We start from the raw sequence: 16,730 nt of genomic DNA, 5'->3' as shown, positions 1-16,730 counted from the left end.
CACCCTCCTTTTTTCCGTCCCTGATTTCTCATCCATGCACCCTCTAGACATTTAGGTACTCACTCCCCCCCAACAGCACCTACACTCTGTTGCTTCTGCTACCTGTGCTTTTTTTCTTACGGTATTTGTTAAATGTGTAGATACCAGCTAATCAAGTTGGGAACAGTCCATGTCCCACGTGGGTCTTACAGACGAGATAACTCAGGCACAGAGAAGTGAAGTGACTGGCCTAAGGTCACTCAGCAGACTAGTGGTAGAGCTGGGATTAGAACCCAGGACCTGCTGACTCCCTGCCCCATGCTCTTTCCACTAGGCCATGTTTCCGTTCAACGAACGGGACTCCGGAGAATTATCACTTAAGACTGATGTTCCAGCTGTCCCCCCCTCTATTGTGCTGATAGGTTCCTATCTCTTGGGCCGTGATGTGGAAGTCTTTGGAATTCGGGGGCATCGATGATAATGATGGTATTTATCAAGCAGTCAGTGGTATTTACTGAGCGCTCACCCTGTGCAGAGCACTGTACTCGGTGCTTGGAGAGTACACTTCAACAAATTCGATTATTAAATGCGTACTGTATGCCAGAGGCCAAGATGTGCAGTGGGGTTGGTACGAGGTGATCGCACCCCGGACGCAGCCCCTGTCCTGGACAGGGCAGCTCACAGTCTGAGAAAGAGAGAACAGGAATTTTATCCTCATTTTCCAGATGAGGAAACGAAGGCCCAGAGAGGTTAAGGGACTTTAAGGGTCACCCAGCAGGGAAGAGGTGGAGCAGGGACTAGAACCCTGATCTCTGGCCTCCCAGTGCCAGACTCCTTGTGCTAGGTTTCACTGCCCCCCAGAAGGCCCAGAATCTGGTTCCAGTGCAGAGGTTGGAGCTGGGTGGTGCCTCTCCCCTTTCTCTCCCTATTGTCCTGACTACGGATTTGCTGAGTTCCTCGCTTGGCCCTCTGAGGGATTCTCAGAGGGAATTCCTCCCCTTGGGTGGAGACGGGCATGATTATTCCCTTGGGCCATATTTGTTCTGGAATTTTTCCCTCCTCTTCTACCTCGGATGAAGTGGTAATGTCAGTGAGAGACCCTCAGTCCTCCCGCTACCCAGAGGAGCTTTGCTCATCTGCCACGGGTCTCTGCCACGGTCTATCTCATTTCTGCCGTTCGGTTAATTCTCTCAAGAGCTCGGAGACCAGATTTTCCAAGTGTTTTGATGGATCTGATCTCGGCGTTTTCGGCGTCGTAAGTGGCGAGTCGTCTCTTTCCGTCTTTGGTCTGTCTCAGCCTGCCATATGGGAAAAACCCCGATCTCTATCAGCTCTAAGATGATTCATAGCTGTGAGCAGGAACTGTGAGTAGGTAGCGGTGGCATGTTATCTTTGGGACGGGCGGAGTTTCTCCACCCGAGTTTCACTTACAATGGGACACTTTTGCCGAGTCCCTGGAATGGGTGGGGAGGAGTACGCTGGGTCGGGCCAGCGTAGGCAGAGCTCTTCAGAGGGAACAAGCGTGGGGAGATGTGAGGGATTCGGCAGGGAAGGCTTCCTGCAGGAGATGGGATTTTAGGAGGGCTTCGAAGATGGGGAGAGGGAAGAAGCTCTGTCGGATAGGGAGGGGAAAGGCCGGGGAACGGCGTTCCAGGCAGCGGGGGAGGGCAGGAGCAGGGGGTTGACGGGGAGGGCCGTTAGAGCTAGGCACGGTGCTGAAAGTTGGCCCCTGGGAAACAGAGGCAAACCCACCCCCTTTGCTTCCTGGGGGGTGTGGTTTTTGTCCTTCCCTTTGCAGTTTTCCTGCCAGCCTTTGGGAGATTTTTAAAGCACATCGCTTAACCGCCTGGGAGTCAGAAGGTCACGGGTTCTATTCCTGGCTCCCCCACTTGTCTGCTAGGTGACCTTGGACGGGTCACTTCTCTTCTCTGGGCCTCAGTCCCCTCCTCTGTCAAATTGAGATTGTGTGCTTACTATACGCCAGGCAACGTTCTGAGCGTTGGGGAACGACCCGAGCAAATTGAGTTGGACACGGTCTCTGGCCCACGTGGGGCTCGTGAGTCACTTCACTTGTCTGTGTCTCGGTTTCCTCAGCGGTAAAATGGGGATTCCCTTCTCCCTCCTACTTAGACCGTGAGCCCTCTGTGGGATGGGGACTGTGTCCGACCCTGCATCTTCCCCAGCGCTTAATACAGTCCTTGACGCACAGTAAGTGCTTAACGGATAGCACGATTATGACAGTACAGCGGAGTCGGTAGACACGTTCCCTGCCCGTCACCACAAAGTATTGCTATCGAACACTCCAATCCCACCCTCGTGTGCATAACCGCTGCTCCCTTACCCCAACCTACTTGCTCCAACTTGTGAATGGGGCTGTTCCCAGAACAGGCTTGTATCGAGGGAAGAACATTTCCTAACGCGTCCCTAGTTTCCTAGCCAAACCACATGATGAACACTCATTTTAGCACAATGTTGCAATTAGAGGTATTCGGCCACAGCCCGAGTATAAGTGTGAGCATATCCTCCGGCTTCGGCTCTTTCCCCCTACCACCCTAGCCCGGCCTTGAGTCCCTGCCCAAATGATTTGGTTTATTAATCAAGCGCTTACTGAATTCAGAGTCCTGGAGCCCTGTTCCGTCGTATCATATAAGATGGAAACCTTTTCTGTGTGTTACAGGAAAGACGTGATAGCCCTTGGTGACGGAGACATCGGAACCATGTGCCTCCATCTTTCCCTAAAGCCCGGAGAATATTCCTACTTCAGTCCTCGGATCATGTCAATGTGGGCTGGCCCAGATCACTGGCGCTTTAAACCCCGCCACAAACGTATGTATTTATAGATGGTGGCTTTAAGGGGGAAGAAGGCGCGACCGACACTTCTCGTTAGCTAGGCGGTCCGGCCAGGGAGCATTTTAAGGGAGAGAGTGTGCGTGAGTGCCTGTGTGTGTTGGAGAGGAACAGCTCTAGCCGGAACTGGATCCGTCCTCGGACCGAGCGTCGACTTGAATCTTGAATGGAGGGTAGTTTGGAGTCTAAACCTCCCTTTCTGTTTTTATTCCGTCTTCCTGAAAAGCAAGGGAAATGCCTGTATTTAGTGTGAATTTGGGCAGCAAGACGAACTGCCCTTTCACATTCATTCAGTCATATTTATTGAGCGCTTACTGTGTGCAGAGCACTGCACTGAGCGCTTGGAAAGTACAATTCAGGAACCAGTAGAGACAATCCCTGCCCACAGCGGGCTCACAGACTAGGAGGGGGGAGACAGACATCAAAACAAGTAAACAGGCATCAGTAGCATCAGTATAAATAAAGAGAATTATGGATACATACACATCATTAATAAAAATAACTATAAATATGTACATATATACCCACGAGTGCTGTGGGGAGGGGAGGGGGGTTGAGCAGAGGGAGAGATTGGGGGGGAGGGGGAGCAGAGGAAAAGGGGGGGCTTAGTCCGGGAAGGCCTCCTGGAGGAGGTGAGCTCTCAGTAGGGCTTCGAAAGGGGGAAGTGTGCTAGTTTGGCGGATGTGAGGAGGGAAGTCATTCCAGGCCAGAGGTCGGACGTGGGCCGGGGGTCGAAGGCGGGACAGGAGAGAACGAGGCACGGTGAGAAGGTTAGCACCAGAGGAGCGGAGCTTGCGGGCTGGGCTGTAGAAGGCGAGAAGGGAGGTGAGGTAGGAGGGGCCAAGTGATGGAGAGCTTTGAAGCCAAGAGTGAGGAGTTTTTGCTCGTTACGGACGTTGATAGGCAACCCCTGGAGATTTTTGAGGAGGGGGGTGACATGCCCAGAACGTTTCTGTAGAAAGATAATCCGGGCAGCAGAGTGAAGTATAGACCGAAGTGAGGAGAGGCAGAAGGTTGGGAGATCAGAACGGAGGCTGACGCAGTCATCCAGTCGCGATGGCTACCGGGACAGTCTGTGGGTAGGCCGGGCTCACCTTCCTAATTCCTCCAGAATATTTTGAAAGCAAGTGATTCCGTGATGTCAGCAGAGTTAAAAAATCCCATCTGAAGAATAAACAACTTCTGTCCACAAAAATGCAGAATATTCACTGTGGTTTTTCTCTACAGCGGAACAAAATGCCCGAGAAAATAAGAAGAAGAGCACGAAGAAAATATTTGAAATCAACTTTGAAGATGATATTGGCTTTGATGTGTATTTCCGAAAAACCAAGGTTTATGCTGAATTTTATATATTCATTCATTCAACAGTATTTATTGAGCACTTACTATGTGCAGAGCGGTTGGAATGTACAATTCGGCAATAGATATATATATATTGTATTTTTATATCTTTCTTTCCCTGTATAAATGTCATTATCTCAGAAATGAGGCCCTCTTTTTACCCGGGCAATTAATTCCTAATGAGTTGAATTGCATCTTCTTCGATGGCAGGCATAGGCACCGTGCTGCTTGACTTTAAACTCTTCACTCTCGCCAAATAATAAACTTTCTCTCAGCTCTTGTTAAGGGTCTGCAATCTTACTTCTGTTACTTCTTTTCCACAGACTGCTACCACTCTCTCCAGAGGAACCCTGGAGAATCAAAATCGGAAAGCCACCACTCTCCCGGCAAATTTTCACTATGAGCCAGATAACATAATTCAACTGAACCTCAAACCAGGCAGCAGGGTAAGGTTGTTACTATGTTGCTTTGGGGCAGGATTATTGTTTTTTTTAAAATTTATGGTACTTGTTAAGCGCTTCCTACGTGCCTTCCGGGAGTAAGCGGTGGGGTCGACACAAGCTAATCATGTTGGTCACAGTCCCTGTCCCTCAAGAGGCTCCCAATCTTAATCCCCGTTTTTCAGATGAGGTAACTGAAGCCCAGAGAAGTGAAGTGCCTTGCCCAAGGTCACACAGCAGATAAATGACAGAGTCTGGATGAGACCCCTGACTCCCGGGCCCGTGGTCGGCACCGTAAAAGTCGCCTTCACTGTAGTCGGTTCTTTCCTGGCTCAGGACCGAGCCTTGCCGTGAGGGTGATGAAATTCGGGAAGTTCCAGAAGAAATGATCCAGTTTTATGAAGGACCCTCTACTGGATGGTGTTTCTAGTCAGCTAGGGCCTGTGAGGAAGGGAAGGAGGATTTTCAGGAGTTGACATGTGTATTCATTTGAAACCGCAGATAAAGTGCAGCACATAATACAGTACTCTAAACAGAGGCAGTGCTCAATAAATAGCACTCATTAAGTGATGATGGTAGTGATCCTGGAGAACGAGGTTTTTCTCTCTGACTGAGAGTTGTAGTCGTTTTTTTTAACCGATCAATAGTATTTATTGAGTATTTACTGTGTGCAGAGAACGGTACTAAGCGCTTGGGAGAGTATGGTACAACAGAATTAGTAGACACCTTCTCTGCCCACAGTAAGCTTACAGTCTAGACGGGGAGGCAGACATTAAAAGAAATGAACAAGTTGTGACTGTGTCCGTAAGTGCTGTGGGGCTGAAGGGGCGGGTGAATGCCAAATGCCCAGAGGATACAGATCCAAGTGCACGATTGATGCGGAAGGGAGGAGTCAAGGAAAAGCGGGCTTAATCGGGGACGACGTCCTGGAGGAGCTGTGACCTCAATAAGGCTTTGAAGGTGGGGAGAATGCGGGTCTGGTGCAGGTGGGGGGCGAGGGAGTTCCAGGCCAGAGGAGGACGTGAGAAAGGGGTCGGCGGCGAGATAGACGCGGTAGGGGTCGAGTGAGCCAGCTGGCGCTAGAGTGGAGTGGAATGTGCGGGCTGGGCTGTAGTGGGAGTTCACTGAGGTGAGGTGGGAGGGGGTGATCTGATTGAGCGCTTTATAGGAAATGGTAAAGACTGTTTGATGTGGAGGTGGATGGGCAACCCCTGGAGCTTCTTGAGGCGTGGGGAGATGTGGAACTAATAGTTCCTAGAAACAGATCTAGAAAGTGTTTTCTGACTTTCTAACCTTCTCCGTCGTAGCTGAGGAAGATGGTTATGCAGAGCGCCTCCTCGGAACACGAAGAGGAGGACGTCGGAGACTACGATTATGACAACCCTAACGACACCTCTAACTTCTGCCCTGCGTTACAGGTGAGAGAGGGAGAAATTGTTGATCACACCCTCTTGCCCGATTCTCAGCGCTTTGGCTGTTCTGTCAGCAGGTCTGAGGCCCTGGGCCGATCCAGCTGTCTCTTTACTCAGGCTGCTGACAGTGAGAACGATGACCCCGATGGATATGCGGAGCCCGGCGGGCCCTTGGACCGTACAGCTCATCCCAATGGTGGACAGGAGAATGGACAAGAGAATGGAGTGCACACTAACGGCAGCGGAGTGGACATCACGACGTACGGGGAGCTGAATCTAGTAGCTGAGCCGCAGAAGGTAAGAAACAGCTGAGAGGGGGATCTCGTTCACTGCGGGGAGCGATAAGCTAGAGACCAAATTTTGCCGTGCTCTCTCCTCGCCTGCTGCTTTGATGAGTCTGGGGCATGATACCAGATGGTAAGAAGGTCAGCCTAATGGGTAGAACACGGGCCTGGGAGTCAGAAGGCCCTGGGTTTTCATTCCGGCTCCGCCACTTGTCCTCTGTGTGGCCTTGGACGAGTCACTTCAATTGTCTGCGCCCTAGTTACCACATCTGAAAAACGGGAATTAAGGCTGTGCGTCCCATGTGGGACGAGGACCGTGTCCAACCTGGTTAGCTGGCATCTGCCCCAGCACGTAGTACAGTTCCTGCCTCATAGTAAGTGCTTAACAAATACCTAAAAAAAAAAAAAAAACCCGTGCCACTGAAGCAGCAGATTTGGGGCAGAACTGTTCAAATTTGACTAGAGCAGTAATTCTTTACTGTACTGGAGTATTTTTACAACACATAGAAAAGCCAGGACTCCTTTGGGTCAACCTTTAGCTGCTGCTTTTGTTCCCATCAATTAAGAACAGGATCTACCGCAGATAGTTAACGACCAAAGGTTCCGGCCAGGTTCAACCCCGGCTTTGTGATCTTGCTCCCACCAATGCGCTCACGGGGCCTTACTAGACCTCCCCACTATAAGGTCAAATCCCAGTTTGGGCTTCAGCATCTGCCATTTCGGTTTTGCCCCATCTCCCCCTTTAAGCTAGCCGGACTTCCTTGCCCCCGAGCCAGCTGCCTTGCCTTTGCCCACACTTGCTTGCTGGGCTCCCTCTCTGTGGATGGATTTGAGCGCCAGTTACAGCCTCCTCCTCCTCCTCACTGCTTCTCACCTCTCTCCCGCTCCCCTCCCTCGCCCCCTCGAATCTCCCTCTTTTGCCCCAGATTGCAAATCAGGGGCCTGGCCTCCGCTAGCTTCTAGCAGGGGATAGGGAATAAGTTGTATCTCCTGGCCTGGGCTCAGAGCTGAGGTCCACAGTCCAAGTAGATGGGTCGGTGGAAGGGGAAGAGAGAGGGAGGAAGGAAGGGAGTAAAGGAAGGAGAAAGAGATTGAGACTGAGTTTAAAGGAGGTCCTTATCCCCCTACAACAACGTGGCCTAGTGGAAAGAGCACAGGTCTTGGAGTCAGAGCACCTGGGTTCTAATTCTGGCTTTGCCGCTTGCCTGCTCTGTGGCCTTGGACAAGCCACTTCATTTCTCTGGACCTTAGTCTCCTCACCTGTAAAACGGGGATTCAATACCTGTTTTCCCTCTTATTTAGAACGTGAGTCCCCTGTGGGACGGGACTTGGTTAACTTGTTTCTAGCCCAGTGCTTCGTAAAGTGCTCTACACCTAGTAAGCGCTTACCAAATGCCGATGTTATTATTAGTAGTAGTAATTAGTCCCTTCTAGACTGTAAGCTCACTGTGGGCAGGGAATGTGTCTGTTTATTGTTGTATTGTTCTCTCCCAAGTGTTTAGTACAGTGCTGTGCACACAGTAGTGGAAACAGCATGGCCCAGTGGCTAGAGCACGGCCCTGGGAGTCAGAAGGACCTGGGTTCTAATCCTGGCTCCACCATTTCACTTCGCTTCTCTATTCCCCAGTGCCCTCATCTGTAAAATGGAGATTAAGACTGTGAGGCCACTGTGGGACAGGGACTGTGTCCAACCCAATTACCTTGTATCTACCCAAGCACTGAGAACAGTGTCTGGCACATAGTAATATTAACAAATACTATTGTTATTATTATTGTTGTTAATAAATACGACTGAATGAATGAATTGAATTTTAGTATACGTGGTGGTCAAAGGAAAGCCAGGGGGCCTTACCATTCACTGCCCGGGGATAAGTCCTGAAAGTTCTTCTGCATTTAGCCCTTTCATCCCATGGAACAGATCTGGCTGATGAGGCCTGCTTCTTCTCGGACCTTTGGGCTGCTGTGGACTGGACAAGGCCGTGAAAGATGGGTTTGTAACTAGGGACCACTGCAATGAATAGGTTGTCTAGCAGGATGCAGTCGACTCAGTGGTTTAGAGTAAATAGATTTCTTCATTCTGATGGGCATTCATTTCTACCTTGGCCCGGCTCCACCCCCTCCCGTGTCCTCCTCCGATGTCACAGGTAAATAAAATTGAGATTCATTACGCCAAGACTGCCAAAAAGATGGATATGAAGAGATTAAAGCAGAGCATGTGGAGTCTGCTGACCGAAACCCAGAAGAGCTCAGCTGATAAAGAGGTATGTGATTTCACTCAAGACTAGGTTGCCTAATTCCCTGAATGAATATGCTCTGCTCTGGATTGCCACGCTTCTTAATCCAAGCATGCTTCTGTGAGTTAGCGATGGTATTTATTTAGTGCTGACTTTGGGCCAAGCCCTGAGCGGAGCTACAAACAGAACAAAGCCGTCACCTTCCTAACTTCGGTATCAAGCGGTATGTCAGGAGGAAGAAAAGAATGGAGCGTGGACGTGGGAGTCCTCTGACACCCCTCCTTCCCCCCCCCCCCCCCATACAGCCCCAGGGAAACTGTTCCAGAGCAAGGATCACAGCCTTCCCAGGATTTTAAAATTGTAGAGGTTGACTTCCGCCCCGGGGTGTCCTTTGCCCTGGGGGGGAGGCCGGTTTAGGCAGCAGCTGCAGACCCTGAGCCCAGCCTTAAAAGGGCTCTAGTAGGAAAGTAGGAGTTTCCCTACTCCAGGGATTGCCCACCCACCTCCGCATCAAACAGTAACTCCTCACCATTGGCTTTAAAGCACTCAGTCACCTTGCCTGCTCCTTCCTACCTCAACTCGCTCTTCTCCTACTACAACCAAGCCCGCACACTTCCCTTCTTTAATGCTCACCTTCTCACCGTACCTTGATCTTCTATCTTGCCGCCGACCTTTCACATCCTGCCTCTGACCTGGAACGCCCTCCCTCATATCCGACAGATAATGACTTCCCCCCCCCCCCCCCCCAAAGCCTTACTGAAAGCACATCTCGTCCGAGAGGCCTTCCCTGACTAAGCCCTCCTTTCCTCGTCTCCCTCTCCCTCTGCGTCATCCTGATTCGCTCCCTTTATTCATGCCCCCTCCCAGCCCCACAGCACTTGTGTACATCTCTGTAATTTATTTATTTATAGTAGTATCTGTCTCCCTCTCTAGACTGCGAGCTCATTGTGGGAAGAGGATGCGTTTGTTTATCGTTACATTGTACTCTCCCAAGCATCTAGTACAGTGCTCTGCTCACAGTAAGCACTCACTAAATATGATTGACTGACTGCCTTGACTGACTCGTGCGCCTCAGCCCCGGGCTCCCCAGTGTTCTCCACCGTTGCCTGGTCCTCCCTCCTCTGCAATGGAGGAGAGGCTTCTGGAAGCCTGGATAAGAGGGACTGGGTGGGCTCACTCTGGCCGGGAGCCTTGGGGCCCCAGTGTGGAGGGAGCAGTGAAGCCTCATGCTGCGTCTTAGTCCTCCTCCTGATAAGGTGGAAATTTTGTTATGGAACTTATTGGCTTGCTGCTCTCCGGCCCTTCCTACCCTCACTCCGATCCGCGCTCGCTCCCTCCTTTTAGCTCTCCTTCCAAATAGATGCTTTGCATTAAACCTACAGAGGACCAACAATTTTACTGAGGGAGGACGTTGCAGTGTGGATATGCCCCGTGCTAAGCCCAGCTTAAAGTAAGAGCATCTGATTTAAGCCTAAACTGTTCTTAGCCAGAAAACCCAGTGGAGACAGAGCTGTCAGCCTGTTTTGGGTGGAGGAGCTGGGCTGCTTCTCCAAGGAAGCCATTACGTTTTCCAAAATCACCGACTCCGACTCTCCTCTTCACAGCGCCGATCCTGTTTGTTGGCGCCTCGGAAATAAAAGCTTACGTGGTCACCACCCTGACCTTTTTTGCTGTGGAGATGCAAATTCCAAATTCCAGAACCGAAGGGCTTGTTTGCGTAGTGCAGTTAGAAAATCAGCTAGGAGGTCCAGCGAGGTGTCTTGCGGGCATAATCAGGAGAGCTCCTCCAAGACTAACTTGGCCCTGGCCTTGATCTTTAACTATCTCTTTCTTTTCCTAAACTAGAATGAAGGAATTGAAAAAGAAGAGAAATTGGCAGTTGCAGGAGAGAAGGTATTCAGCGACATTACAAAGGACCTGATTCACAAGTAAGTCAAAATGTTCACGGAGCCCCAGTCGATTGGCTGCGTGATGTGACAACTACAGTATTGTGTTCCGGCACATGCACAGACAGATTCATTACTTCTCCGTCCTCTCCTTAAACCCTTTTCTCAGTCCAGCTCAAAACTGCTCCTGCTTGTCCACATAGCTAGTCCTTGAACCGTTAGAGTGATGGGCTGCTTTGAGAGCCTTTCTTTCCTGCCCTGTTCATCTGGGCCATCTGTTTTATGTTTCCAGGGCACCATTATTTACTGCCCCCTCCCCCCAACCAAAACACACACACTCTCTTTCTCTGTCTCTGTCTCTCTCTGTTTCCCTCCCTCCCCCTAAGCATATCAACTGACATAAAGGACTTGGGATTCCATTGTAAGAAACAGGAAAAACCTGCTTGTGACAAACATCTGAAATGTCTCTGCAAGCTTACCACAAATTCAGCCTTTGTTTATGGACTTAAGCATACCATATACACAAAAACTTCTCATCTCCTTAGGGCTTGTTATTCGGGTACTGAATTTGCTCTCATTTTGCAGCCTGCCTTCCATGATGGCTCAGAACCTCTCCGTACCTCTGGCATTTGCCTGTCTCTTGCATTTGGCAAACGAAAAGGTATGTAAGGCAGAAATCGCGAATTCTAGGATTATTCCACGTGTGTTGGAAGAATGATGATGACAACAGTGGTGTTTTCTAAGCACTTATCACGTGTCAAGCAGGGTACTGAGCACTGGGGTAGCTTCAAGTTCATTAGAGAAGCAGCGTGGCTCGGTGGAAAGAGCCCGGGCTTGGGAGTCAGAGGCCATGGGTTCGAATCCCAGCTCCGCCACTTGTCAGCTGTGTGACTTTGGGCAGGTCACTTCTCTGTGCCTCAGTGACCTCATCTGTAAAATGGGGGTGAAGACTGTGAGCCTCACGTGGGACAACCTGATTACCCTATATCTACCCCAGCGCTTAGAACAGTGCTCTGCACATAGTAAGCACTTAAATACCAACATTATTATTAGTTGAGATGAGTCCCTGTCCCACACAAGGCTCACAGTCTCAGAAGGAAGAACAAATCCCTATACTTATGCACTTTACTTCAATTTAAGCAGTATTGGGCAGTTTATTATGGCGATTGCATACCCTGAAAATGCTTGGACGCCTCCCATCCTTTAATAAAAAGAGAGTGTGGAGTGATATTTTGGGAATCGTGCAAATTATCTTTTGAAAGTAGCACATCAGAGGAGAAAATGCACTGGACCGCCACCGTGGCTTCTGCTCCTCAACATAATGCCTGTATCCTGGCTTTAGCAGGCTAAAGTGGAAAAGTGCCATCGATTGAATTAACTGCCATTGAAATAACAACGTTTGGGACATTATCATTCAAGTTGTCCAGGTTGCTGCCCTTGAAGTGGAAGTGTTAATCTTCTCCTGGAGGTCTTTCAGACCTCTCACCTGGAACACAACCAACCCTGCTTCACCGAAAGGAAGTAGCAATCTCATAGCGTTATGGGGCTCTGTGGTTTGACAAGAAATAATTTCACTAGGAGGGTGACGATACCATAAAATACGTGATAACAAGTTTGGACTGAGCGGAGACACTGTCTGCCTGCCAAATTGTTCCAGCCTGTCATGTAAGAGTACCTGACTATACAGCTGTCTCTGGTAAATAGGCCCAGAGAAAAGTCAGCATTTGACAGAAGGGAGAGAAAAGTTGCACGCTAACCAGCCCGGGTAGAGCAGTGAAGCTTTTGTCAAAGTTTAGCGTTCGGCATAGCCAGAGGGGTTTTGGGGTCATAAAGTTTGCTCTGGGATTTTGCTGTAATTTACCTGAAACGGTCTCGAGAGCACAGAACCCGTGGAAATCTACTTGTCCTCCCTAATGAACTTTATCCCTTAAGATCATCCTCTCTTAACCTTCTCTCTCTCCAAGGGCTGGGTGCTTTTGGCTGAGAATTCCGTTGGCTGTAATTTCTAAGGCTGCAGAAGGCTTCCGTTTCTGATCTTGCTGTTAGGATGCCTTTCTCAGGGAAGTGCTGGAGAAGGAAGTGAAAACTTTGGTGACAAATAAGTGGTAACAGATTAAATACTCTGCTCCTTTCTAAAATCAGGAGAAAATGGGAACCCATCCAGTTTAAAATAATTTAATTGGCGGGAGAGTATGCCAGCTAGCCACTTTAAAACCAAATCAATTGCCGAATTGTTTTTTAAACTGCTAGAAGAATTGGGACCATCAAAAATATCGTCCCACCTTTGTTCTCCTGTCTTTGGCTGATTTGCCGGGACTGACTTTGTTAAACATCACTTTGAGTTGGCATCCAAGGTTATTTTTCTTAGTAGTCAGGTGTCCTTCCCTGTCACCCTTAGACGGATAATATATGGAAACGTATCGCTGTCATTCCGTTTTATACTCGTGAGGTTTAACCACAAGCGGTACCCACCTCTCTCATAATAATAGTAATAATAATACCAGTGGTATTTGTTAAGTGCTTAAAATGTGCCAAGCATTATACTAAGTGCTGGGGTAGATAAACTATCATCAGTTCTCCCATGGGGCTCACAGTCTGAGGAAGAGGGAGAACAGGCATTGAATCCCCATTTTGCAGGTGAAGGTACCGATGCCTAGAGAAGCGAAATGATTTGTCCAAGGTCACAAGTGGCGGGACTAGAACCCAGGTCCTTCTCTTTCCCAGGCCTGCACTCTCTCCTACTGGAACCAAAGTGCCTCCTTTCCGTTGATTACAGTCCGGGTTGTGCGTGCTCTTGTCGTGGGGTCACGATTAGCTGATGACTGTTTTGTGTTTGAATTTCCTTCTCAGAATTTGAAGCTGGAGGGAGTAGAGGACCTGTCTGACGTTCGCGTGATGCAAGGGGATTGAGCCTCCACCACTAAGGCGTCAGCAAGGGATACCTAACTGCCCGCCTAGATCAAGTAGGACATTTCTCCCTTGGGGAAATTTGAGAGGCCTGCCATGGTCTGTCTTCTCTTTGCTACAGCTTCTCCACAAGTGATTCAAGGGCGAGTTTGGCGTCCTGCTTGAATGCAACCTCTCTCTCTGCTTTGAGATAACCGCGGAATGCTATGGGGAGAACAATGAAGAGTAACTGGACTCCATTAATCCCGGACCTCAGGAAGATGGCAGCAGATAAAGCAGTAGGGAAGCTACTGTTGCCCCGATGACTCTCCTCTCCTGTAGAAAATAATTTTTGGTTTGACTCTGATTATTTTTGTTTTTAAACAGTGACCCATTTCTGTACATAAAATCTCCCGGTTTTAAAGTCTTTCGCTTTTCACTTTACATATGACTTTATAGAAAAATGACCCATTAAAACTATTCTTCGGAGAGCTTCATCTAAGCAGCTGTGTTTGACTAGAACGGAACAGCATCTTGCATCTGAATAGTTCTCCAGCTAAGGTTAAGGATGAGGAGTGGAAGCTGAGAAGTCATGTCAGCTGGTTGCCATTTTTATGGAAGCGACATCCCCGAATTCTAGTGTATTGATTCTGACTGGGCTGTGGAAGAACCCCTCAAAACCCGGATCTGTATTCTGCCTCAGGGTCAGCGCAGGGCTGGGTGCTGAGTGACCCTGGCAGAGAGGTCAGTGCTCTGATTCCTCACACCAGCGTTGTGTTTTAACTCTCTCTGTGGCTCTTGAAACAAGCCATTTTCTCCACTACATCTCCCATTTTTTTTAGCTGTAAAGTGGTGGTATTATCAACCCCAGTGCAGAGGTTCTGGGGAGGACTGGCGGATAAAAGGAAAATAAGACATCCAGTTTAGGATTTTATAAATGCAGGGAATCGCCAAGAGGGCAGATCTTGGCTCTGTTAGTCCGATGCTGGCGGTGGTGGTGGAGGCAGAGGCGGAGGCTCCGGGCAAGGACAACGGACGAGTCGCAGTTGGGATTGGGAATCTGCGTGGAGGAACTGAATGCAGTGATAGCGGTTTGTGTGGCTCCGATCCGCTCTCTGGTCCCTGCCGATCGGGTGGGCCCGCAACCTTTTCGTGCAGAAGAGAGCCGGGCTTCATGCACCTTTGAGATGTTGGTGTGCAAAGAGCCAAAAGTACAATTTAAACGTGAGTCGGGAGAGAGGGGACGAGTTGGGATGGAAAGAGACAGAGGGCAAACTCAGTCCTGGTCCATCTGGGATGCGGGGCGGGAGGCGCCAGAGCGGCAGATCATCGGGCCTGCTGTTGTTGCTTCTCACTCACCCTCTCCCCTGCCCTCTTCCACCCTCTTCTGTAACCTGGCTCGCGTTAGGGGGGAGTGTTTTCCATCGGCACGTTCGGGGAGCACGCGGGGCCCAGCGTGGGGCTGTCCTTGCCCACTATTAACACGCCCTGGTGCTGCCGCTGCCTACCCAGGCTCCTAGGAGCTGCGGGGAGGGCCGGAGCAACTCCAGCTTGCTCTGCCATTCAGTGAGAGCTGCGGGGACCACGCCGTTCCCCAGGCCAAACCCCATCCTGCCAGCGCGGGCCAAGGAAGGGCCACCATCTTGACTTGCCCTCAGGCCCTCTCCGGCTCAGAGGGGTGGAAAGGCGAGCTCTCCCCCGCCCAGGACTCTGCGTGGAAGAATGTCACGGAGTTGCCCTCACGGAGCCGAGTGCGCTCATAGAGCCGGCTCCTGGGCCGAGGAGAATGAATCACGTCCGGGATGGTCCAGGGCCAGCTCTGGCCTTCTGACCCGCGAAGTTCAGGCGGCGAGTCGGCCGGCAGGGGTGCAGCGCATCGCAAAGGGCCCCTCAGAAACTTTTCACCTTCAGGATCCATTTCTGGCCGAAGCGACAGCAGCCCACTCGCGATGCTGAGCCGCAGCGCCAGAACCCGGCGGGCTTAGCCTCGGGAGCCGCGCGGCCAGCGTTTCGGCCACCCTCGTCAGCCCGTTACGGGTCCGGATTCCCCTGGCCCGTCCCCGATGACCGCCCAAGGTGGTTCTTCCGTCGGGATCCTTCGCCTCCGATGGCCTGCTCCCAGCACGCGTCTCCCCATGAGCAGAGCTAGGCCCAGACCTAGGTCTCCTGGTTCCCGGGGCCGGGCTTTTTCCGCTGGACCAACAGCAGGGCGTCGATCCAGCAGTTGGGCTGTTTATGATGCCTTCACTGTGTGCTAAGCACTGGAATAGTTAAAATATGACAGGACAGTGCCCGTCCCACTGGGGGCTCACAATCTAGGTAGGGTTTCGATGGAGAAACGCTGACACTGGGTTGCTAACCAGTGGCAGTCTTCTAACGGTGCAATACTGTCAAGGAGAGTAAGTGAACAGACCTTGTCTGCTCACTTCCAATCCTACCACCCCTCTCCATCACCCTGCGCCGCACCAGCCGCCCCGGGTCTGCAAGGTAGGTTGCTGGCACGTGGGGTCCTGGGGTGCTGGGGAGGCAGGTCCCATCACAGGGAGGCAGTGACAGACCCCAAGCCCAGGTGGAAAGGGGACCTGAGCCAGGTGTGACTCAAGCCCAGTCCACCTCCTGCCTCCACAGGGAGCGGAGCTTCCAGAGCAAGATGTCCTGTAGTATCCTGTGGTGTCCTGAGGTAACCTGTGTTTTCCTGTGGTATCCTGTGATATCCTGTGGTGTCCTGTGCTATCTTGTGGTGTCCCGTGGAGTCCTGCGGTGCTGGGAAAGGTAGGTCTGGGCCCGGGGAGGTTGCGGCAGAACCCGGAACTGCGGGCCAACGTTCCTAAAGTTGCTGCCGCTTTCGTGACTTTGCCCGGCCCCAGTGGAGCAGGACCTGCTGGGAGCTCAGGATGCTATGGGGAGTGGGTGGTCTTTCCTGTGTAGTGGTTCAGGGATGTTTCAGGAGTGGCTGGAGCCTCATGCTGCTGGCATGTTCACCCGTCAGGAGCCCTGGATGCCATGAGGGATGGGCAGCCATCCTTTGGCGGAGCAGCCACGCCGTTCCAGCGTTGGAGCAGCTGGAGCGTCGCACGGCTGATGCCCCCTCTTTGGCTTGTAAGCCTAGTTTAGACAGGTCAGGGCACTTACCAGAGCACTCTACTAAGCTCTGGGGAAAGTACAATACAACAATTTAATGTGATCTGATGGTAAAACGTTTCCTGAATCTGAACAGTAATGTTGTGGGATTAATGACCATTTTTCTAGAAAAGGTTCTTTGCCCTTAGAAGCCTCCCTTGGCCGGAGTTCAAGTCATGAGTTTGTAGGTTGTGAGCTCTATTGGAAGTATCGGGCTGCGAAATCTTCAAGAGGGCTAGTCTCCTATTTGCGATCTCTGAAAGGCTTTATCTCAGCGGTGTAATTCAAAAGCCCGTTGGTG

The 16,730-nt window shown here is 50.7% G+C and overlaps 1 protein-coding gene across 2 annotated transcripts in view; it reads left to right on the top strand.

Moving 5' to 3' along the window:
* Positions 1-13,806, top strand: part of NCAPH (non-SMC condensin I complex subunit H) — a 44,400-nt gene extending 30,594 nt beyond the window's left edge. The window contains exons 10-18 of one of the 2 annotated variants that reach the window (XM_029073357.2): positions 2,657-2,805; positions 4,054-4,157; positions 4,491-4,613; positions 5,915-6,025; positions 6,137-6,316; positions 8,448-8,564; positions 10,383-10,465; positions 11,009-11,084; positions 13,274-13,806. In XM_029073357.2, coding sequence (XP_028929190.2) covers positions 2,657-2,805; positions 4,054-4,157; positions 4,491-4,613; positions 5,915-6,025; positions 6,137-6,316; positions 8,448-8,564; positions 10,383-10,465; positions 11,009-11,084; positions 13,274-13,333 — 1,003 coding nt within the window. In that variant the 3' untranslated portion in view covers positions 13,334-13,806. Of the gene's footprint in view, positions 1-2,656; positions 2,806-4,053; positions 4,158-4,490; positions 4,614-5,914; positions 6,026-6,136; positions 6,317-8,447; positions 8,565-10,382; positions 10,466-11,008; positions 11,085-12,387; positions 12,558-13,273 lie in introns of those variants that run through there. The other variant, XM_029073358.2, reaches the window with a different exon arrangement.
* The last annotated feature ends 2,924 nt before the right edge of the window (positions 13,807-16,730 follow it).

This window comes from Ornithorhynchus anatinus, chromosome 10 (genome assembly GCF_004115215.2).
Source record: "Ornithorhynchus anatinus isolate Pmale09 chromosome 10, mOrnAna1.pri.v4, whole genome shotgun sequence".
Taxonomy (NCBI): Eukaryota; Metazoa; Chordata; class Mammalia; order Monotremata; family Ornithorhynchidae; genus Ornithorhynchus; species Ornithorhynchus anatinus.
The sequence above is the reverse complement of the archived record's forward strand: the minus strand, read 5'-3'. Positions and strand labels throughout refer to the sequence as shown.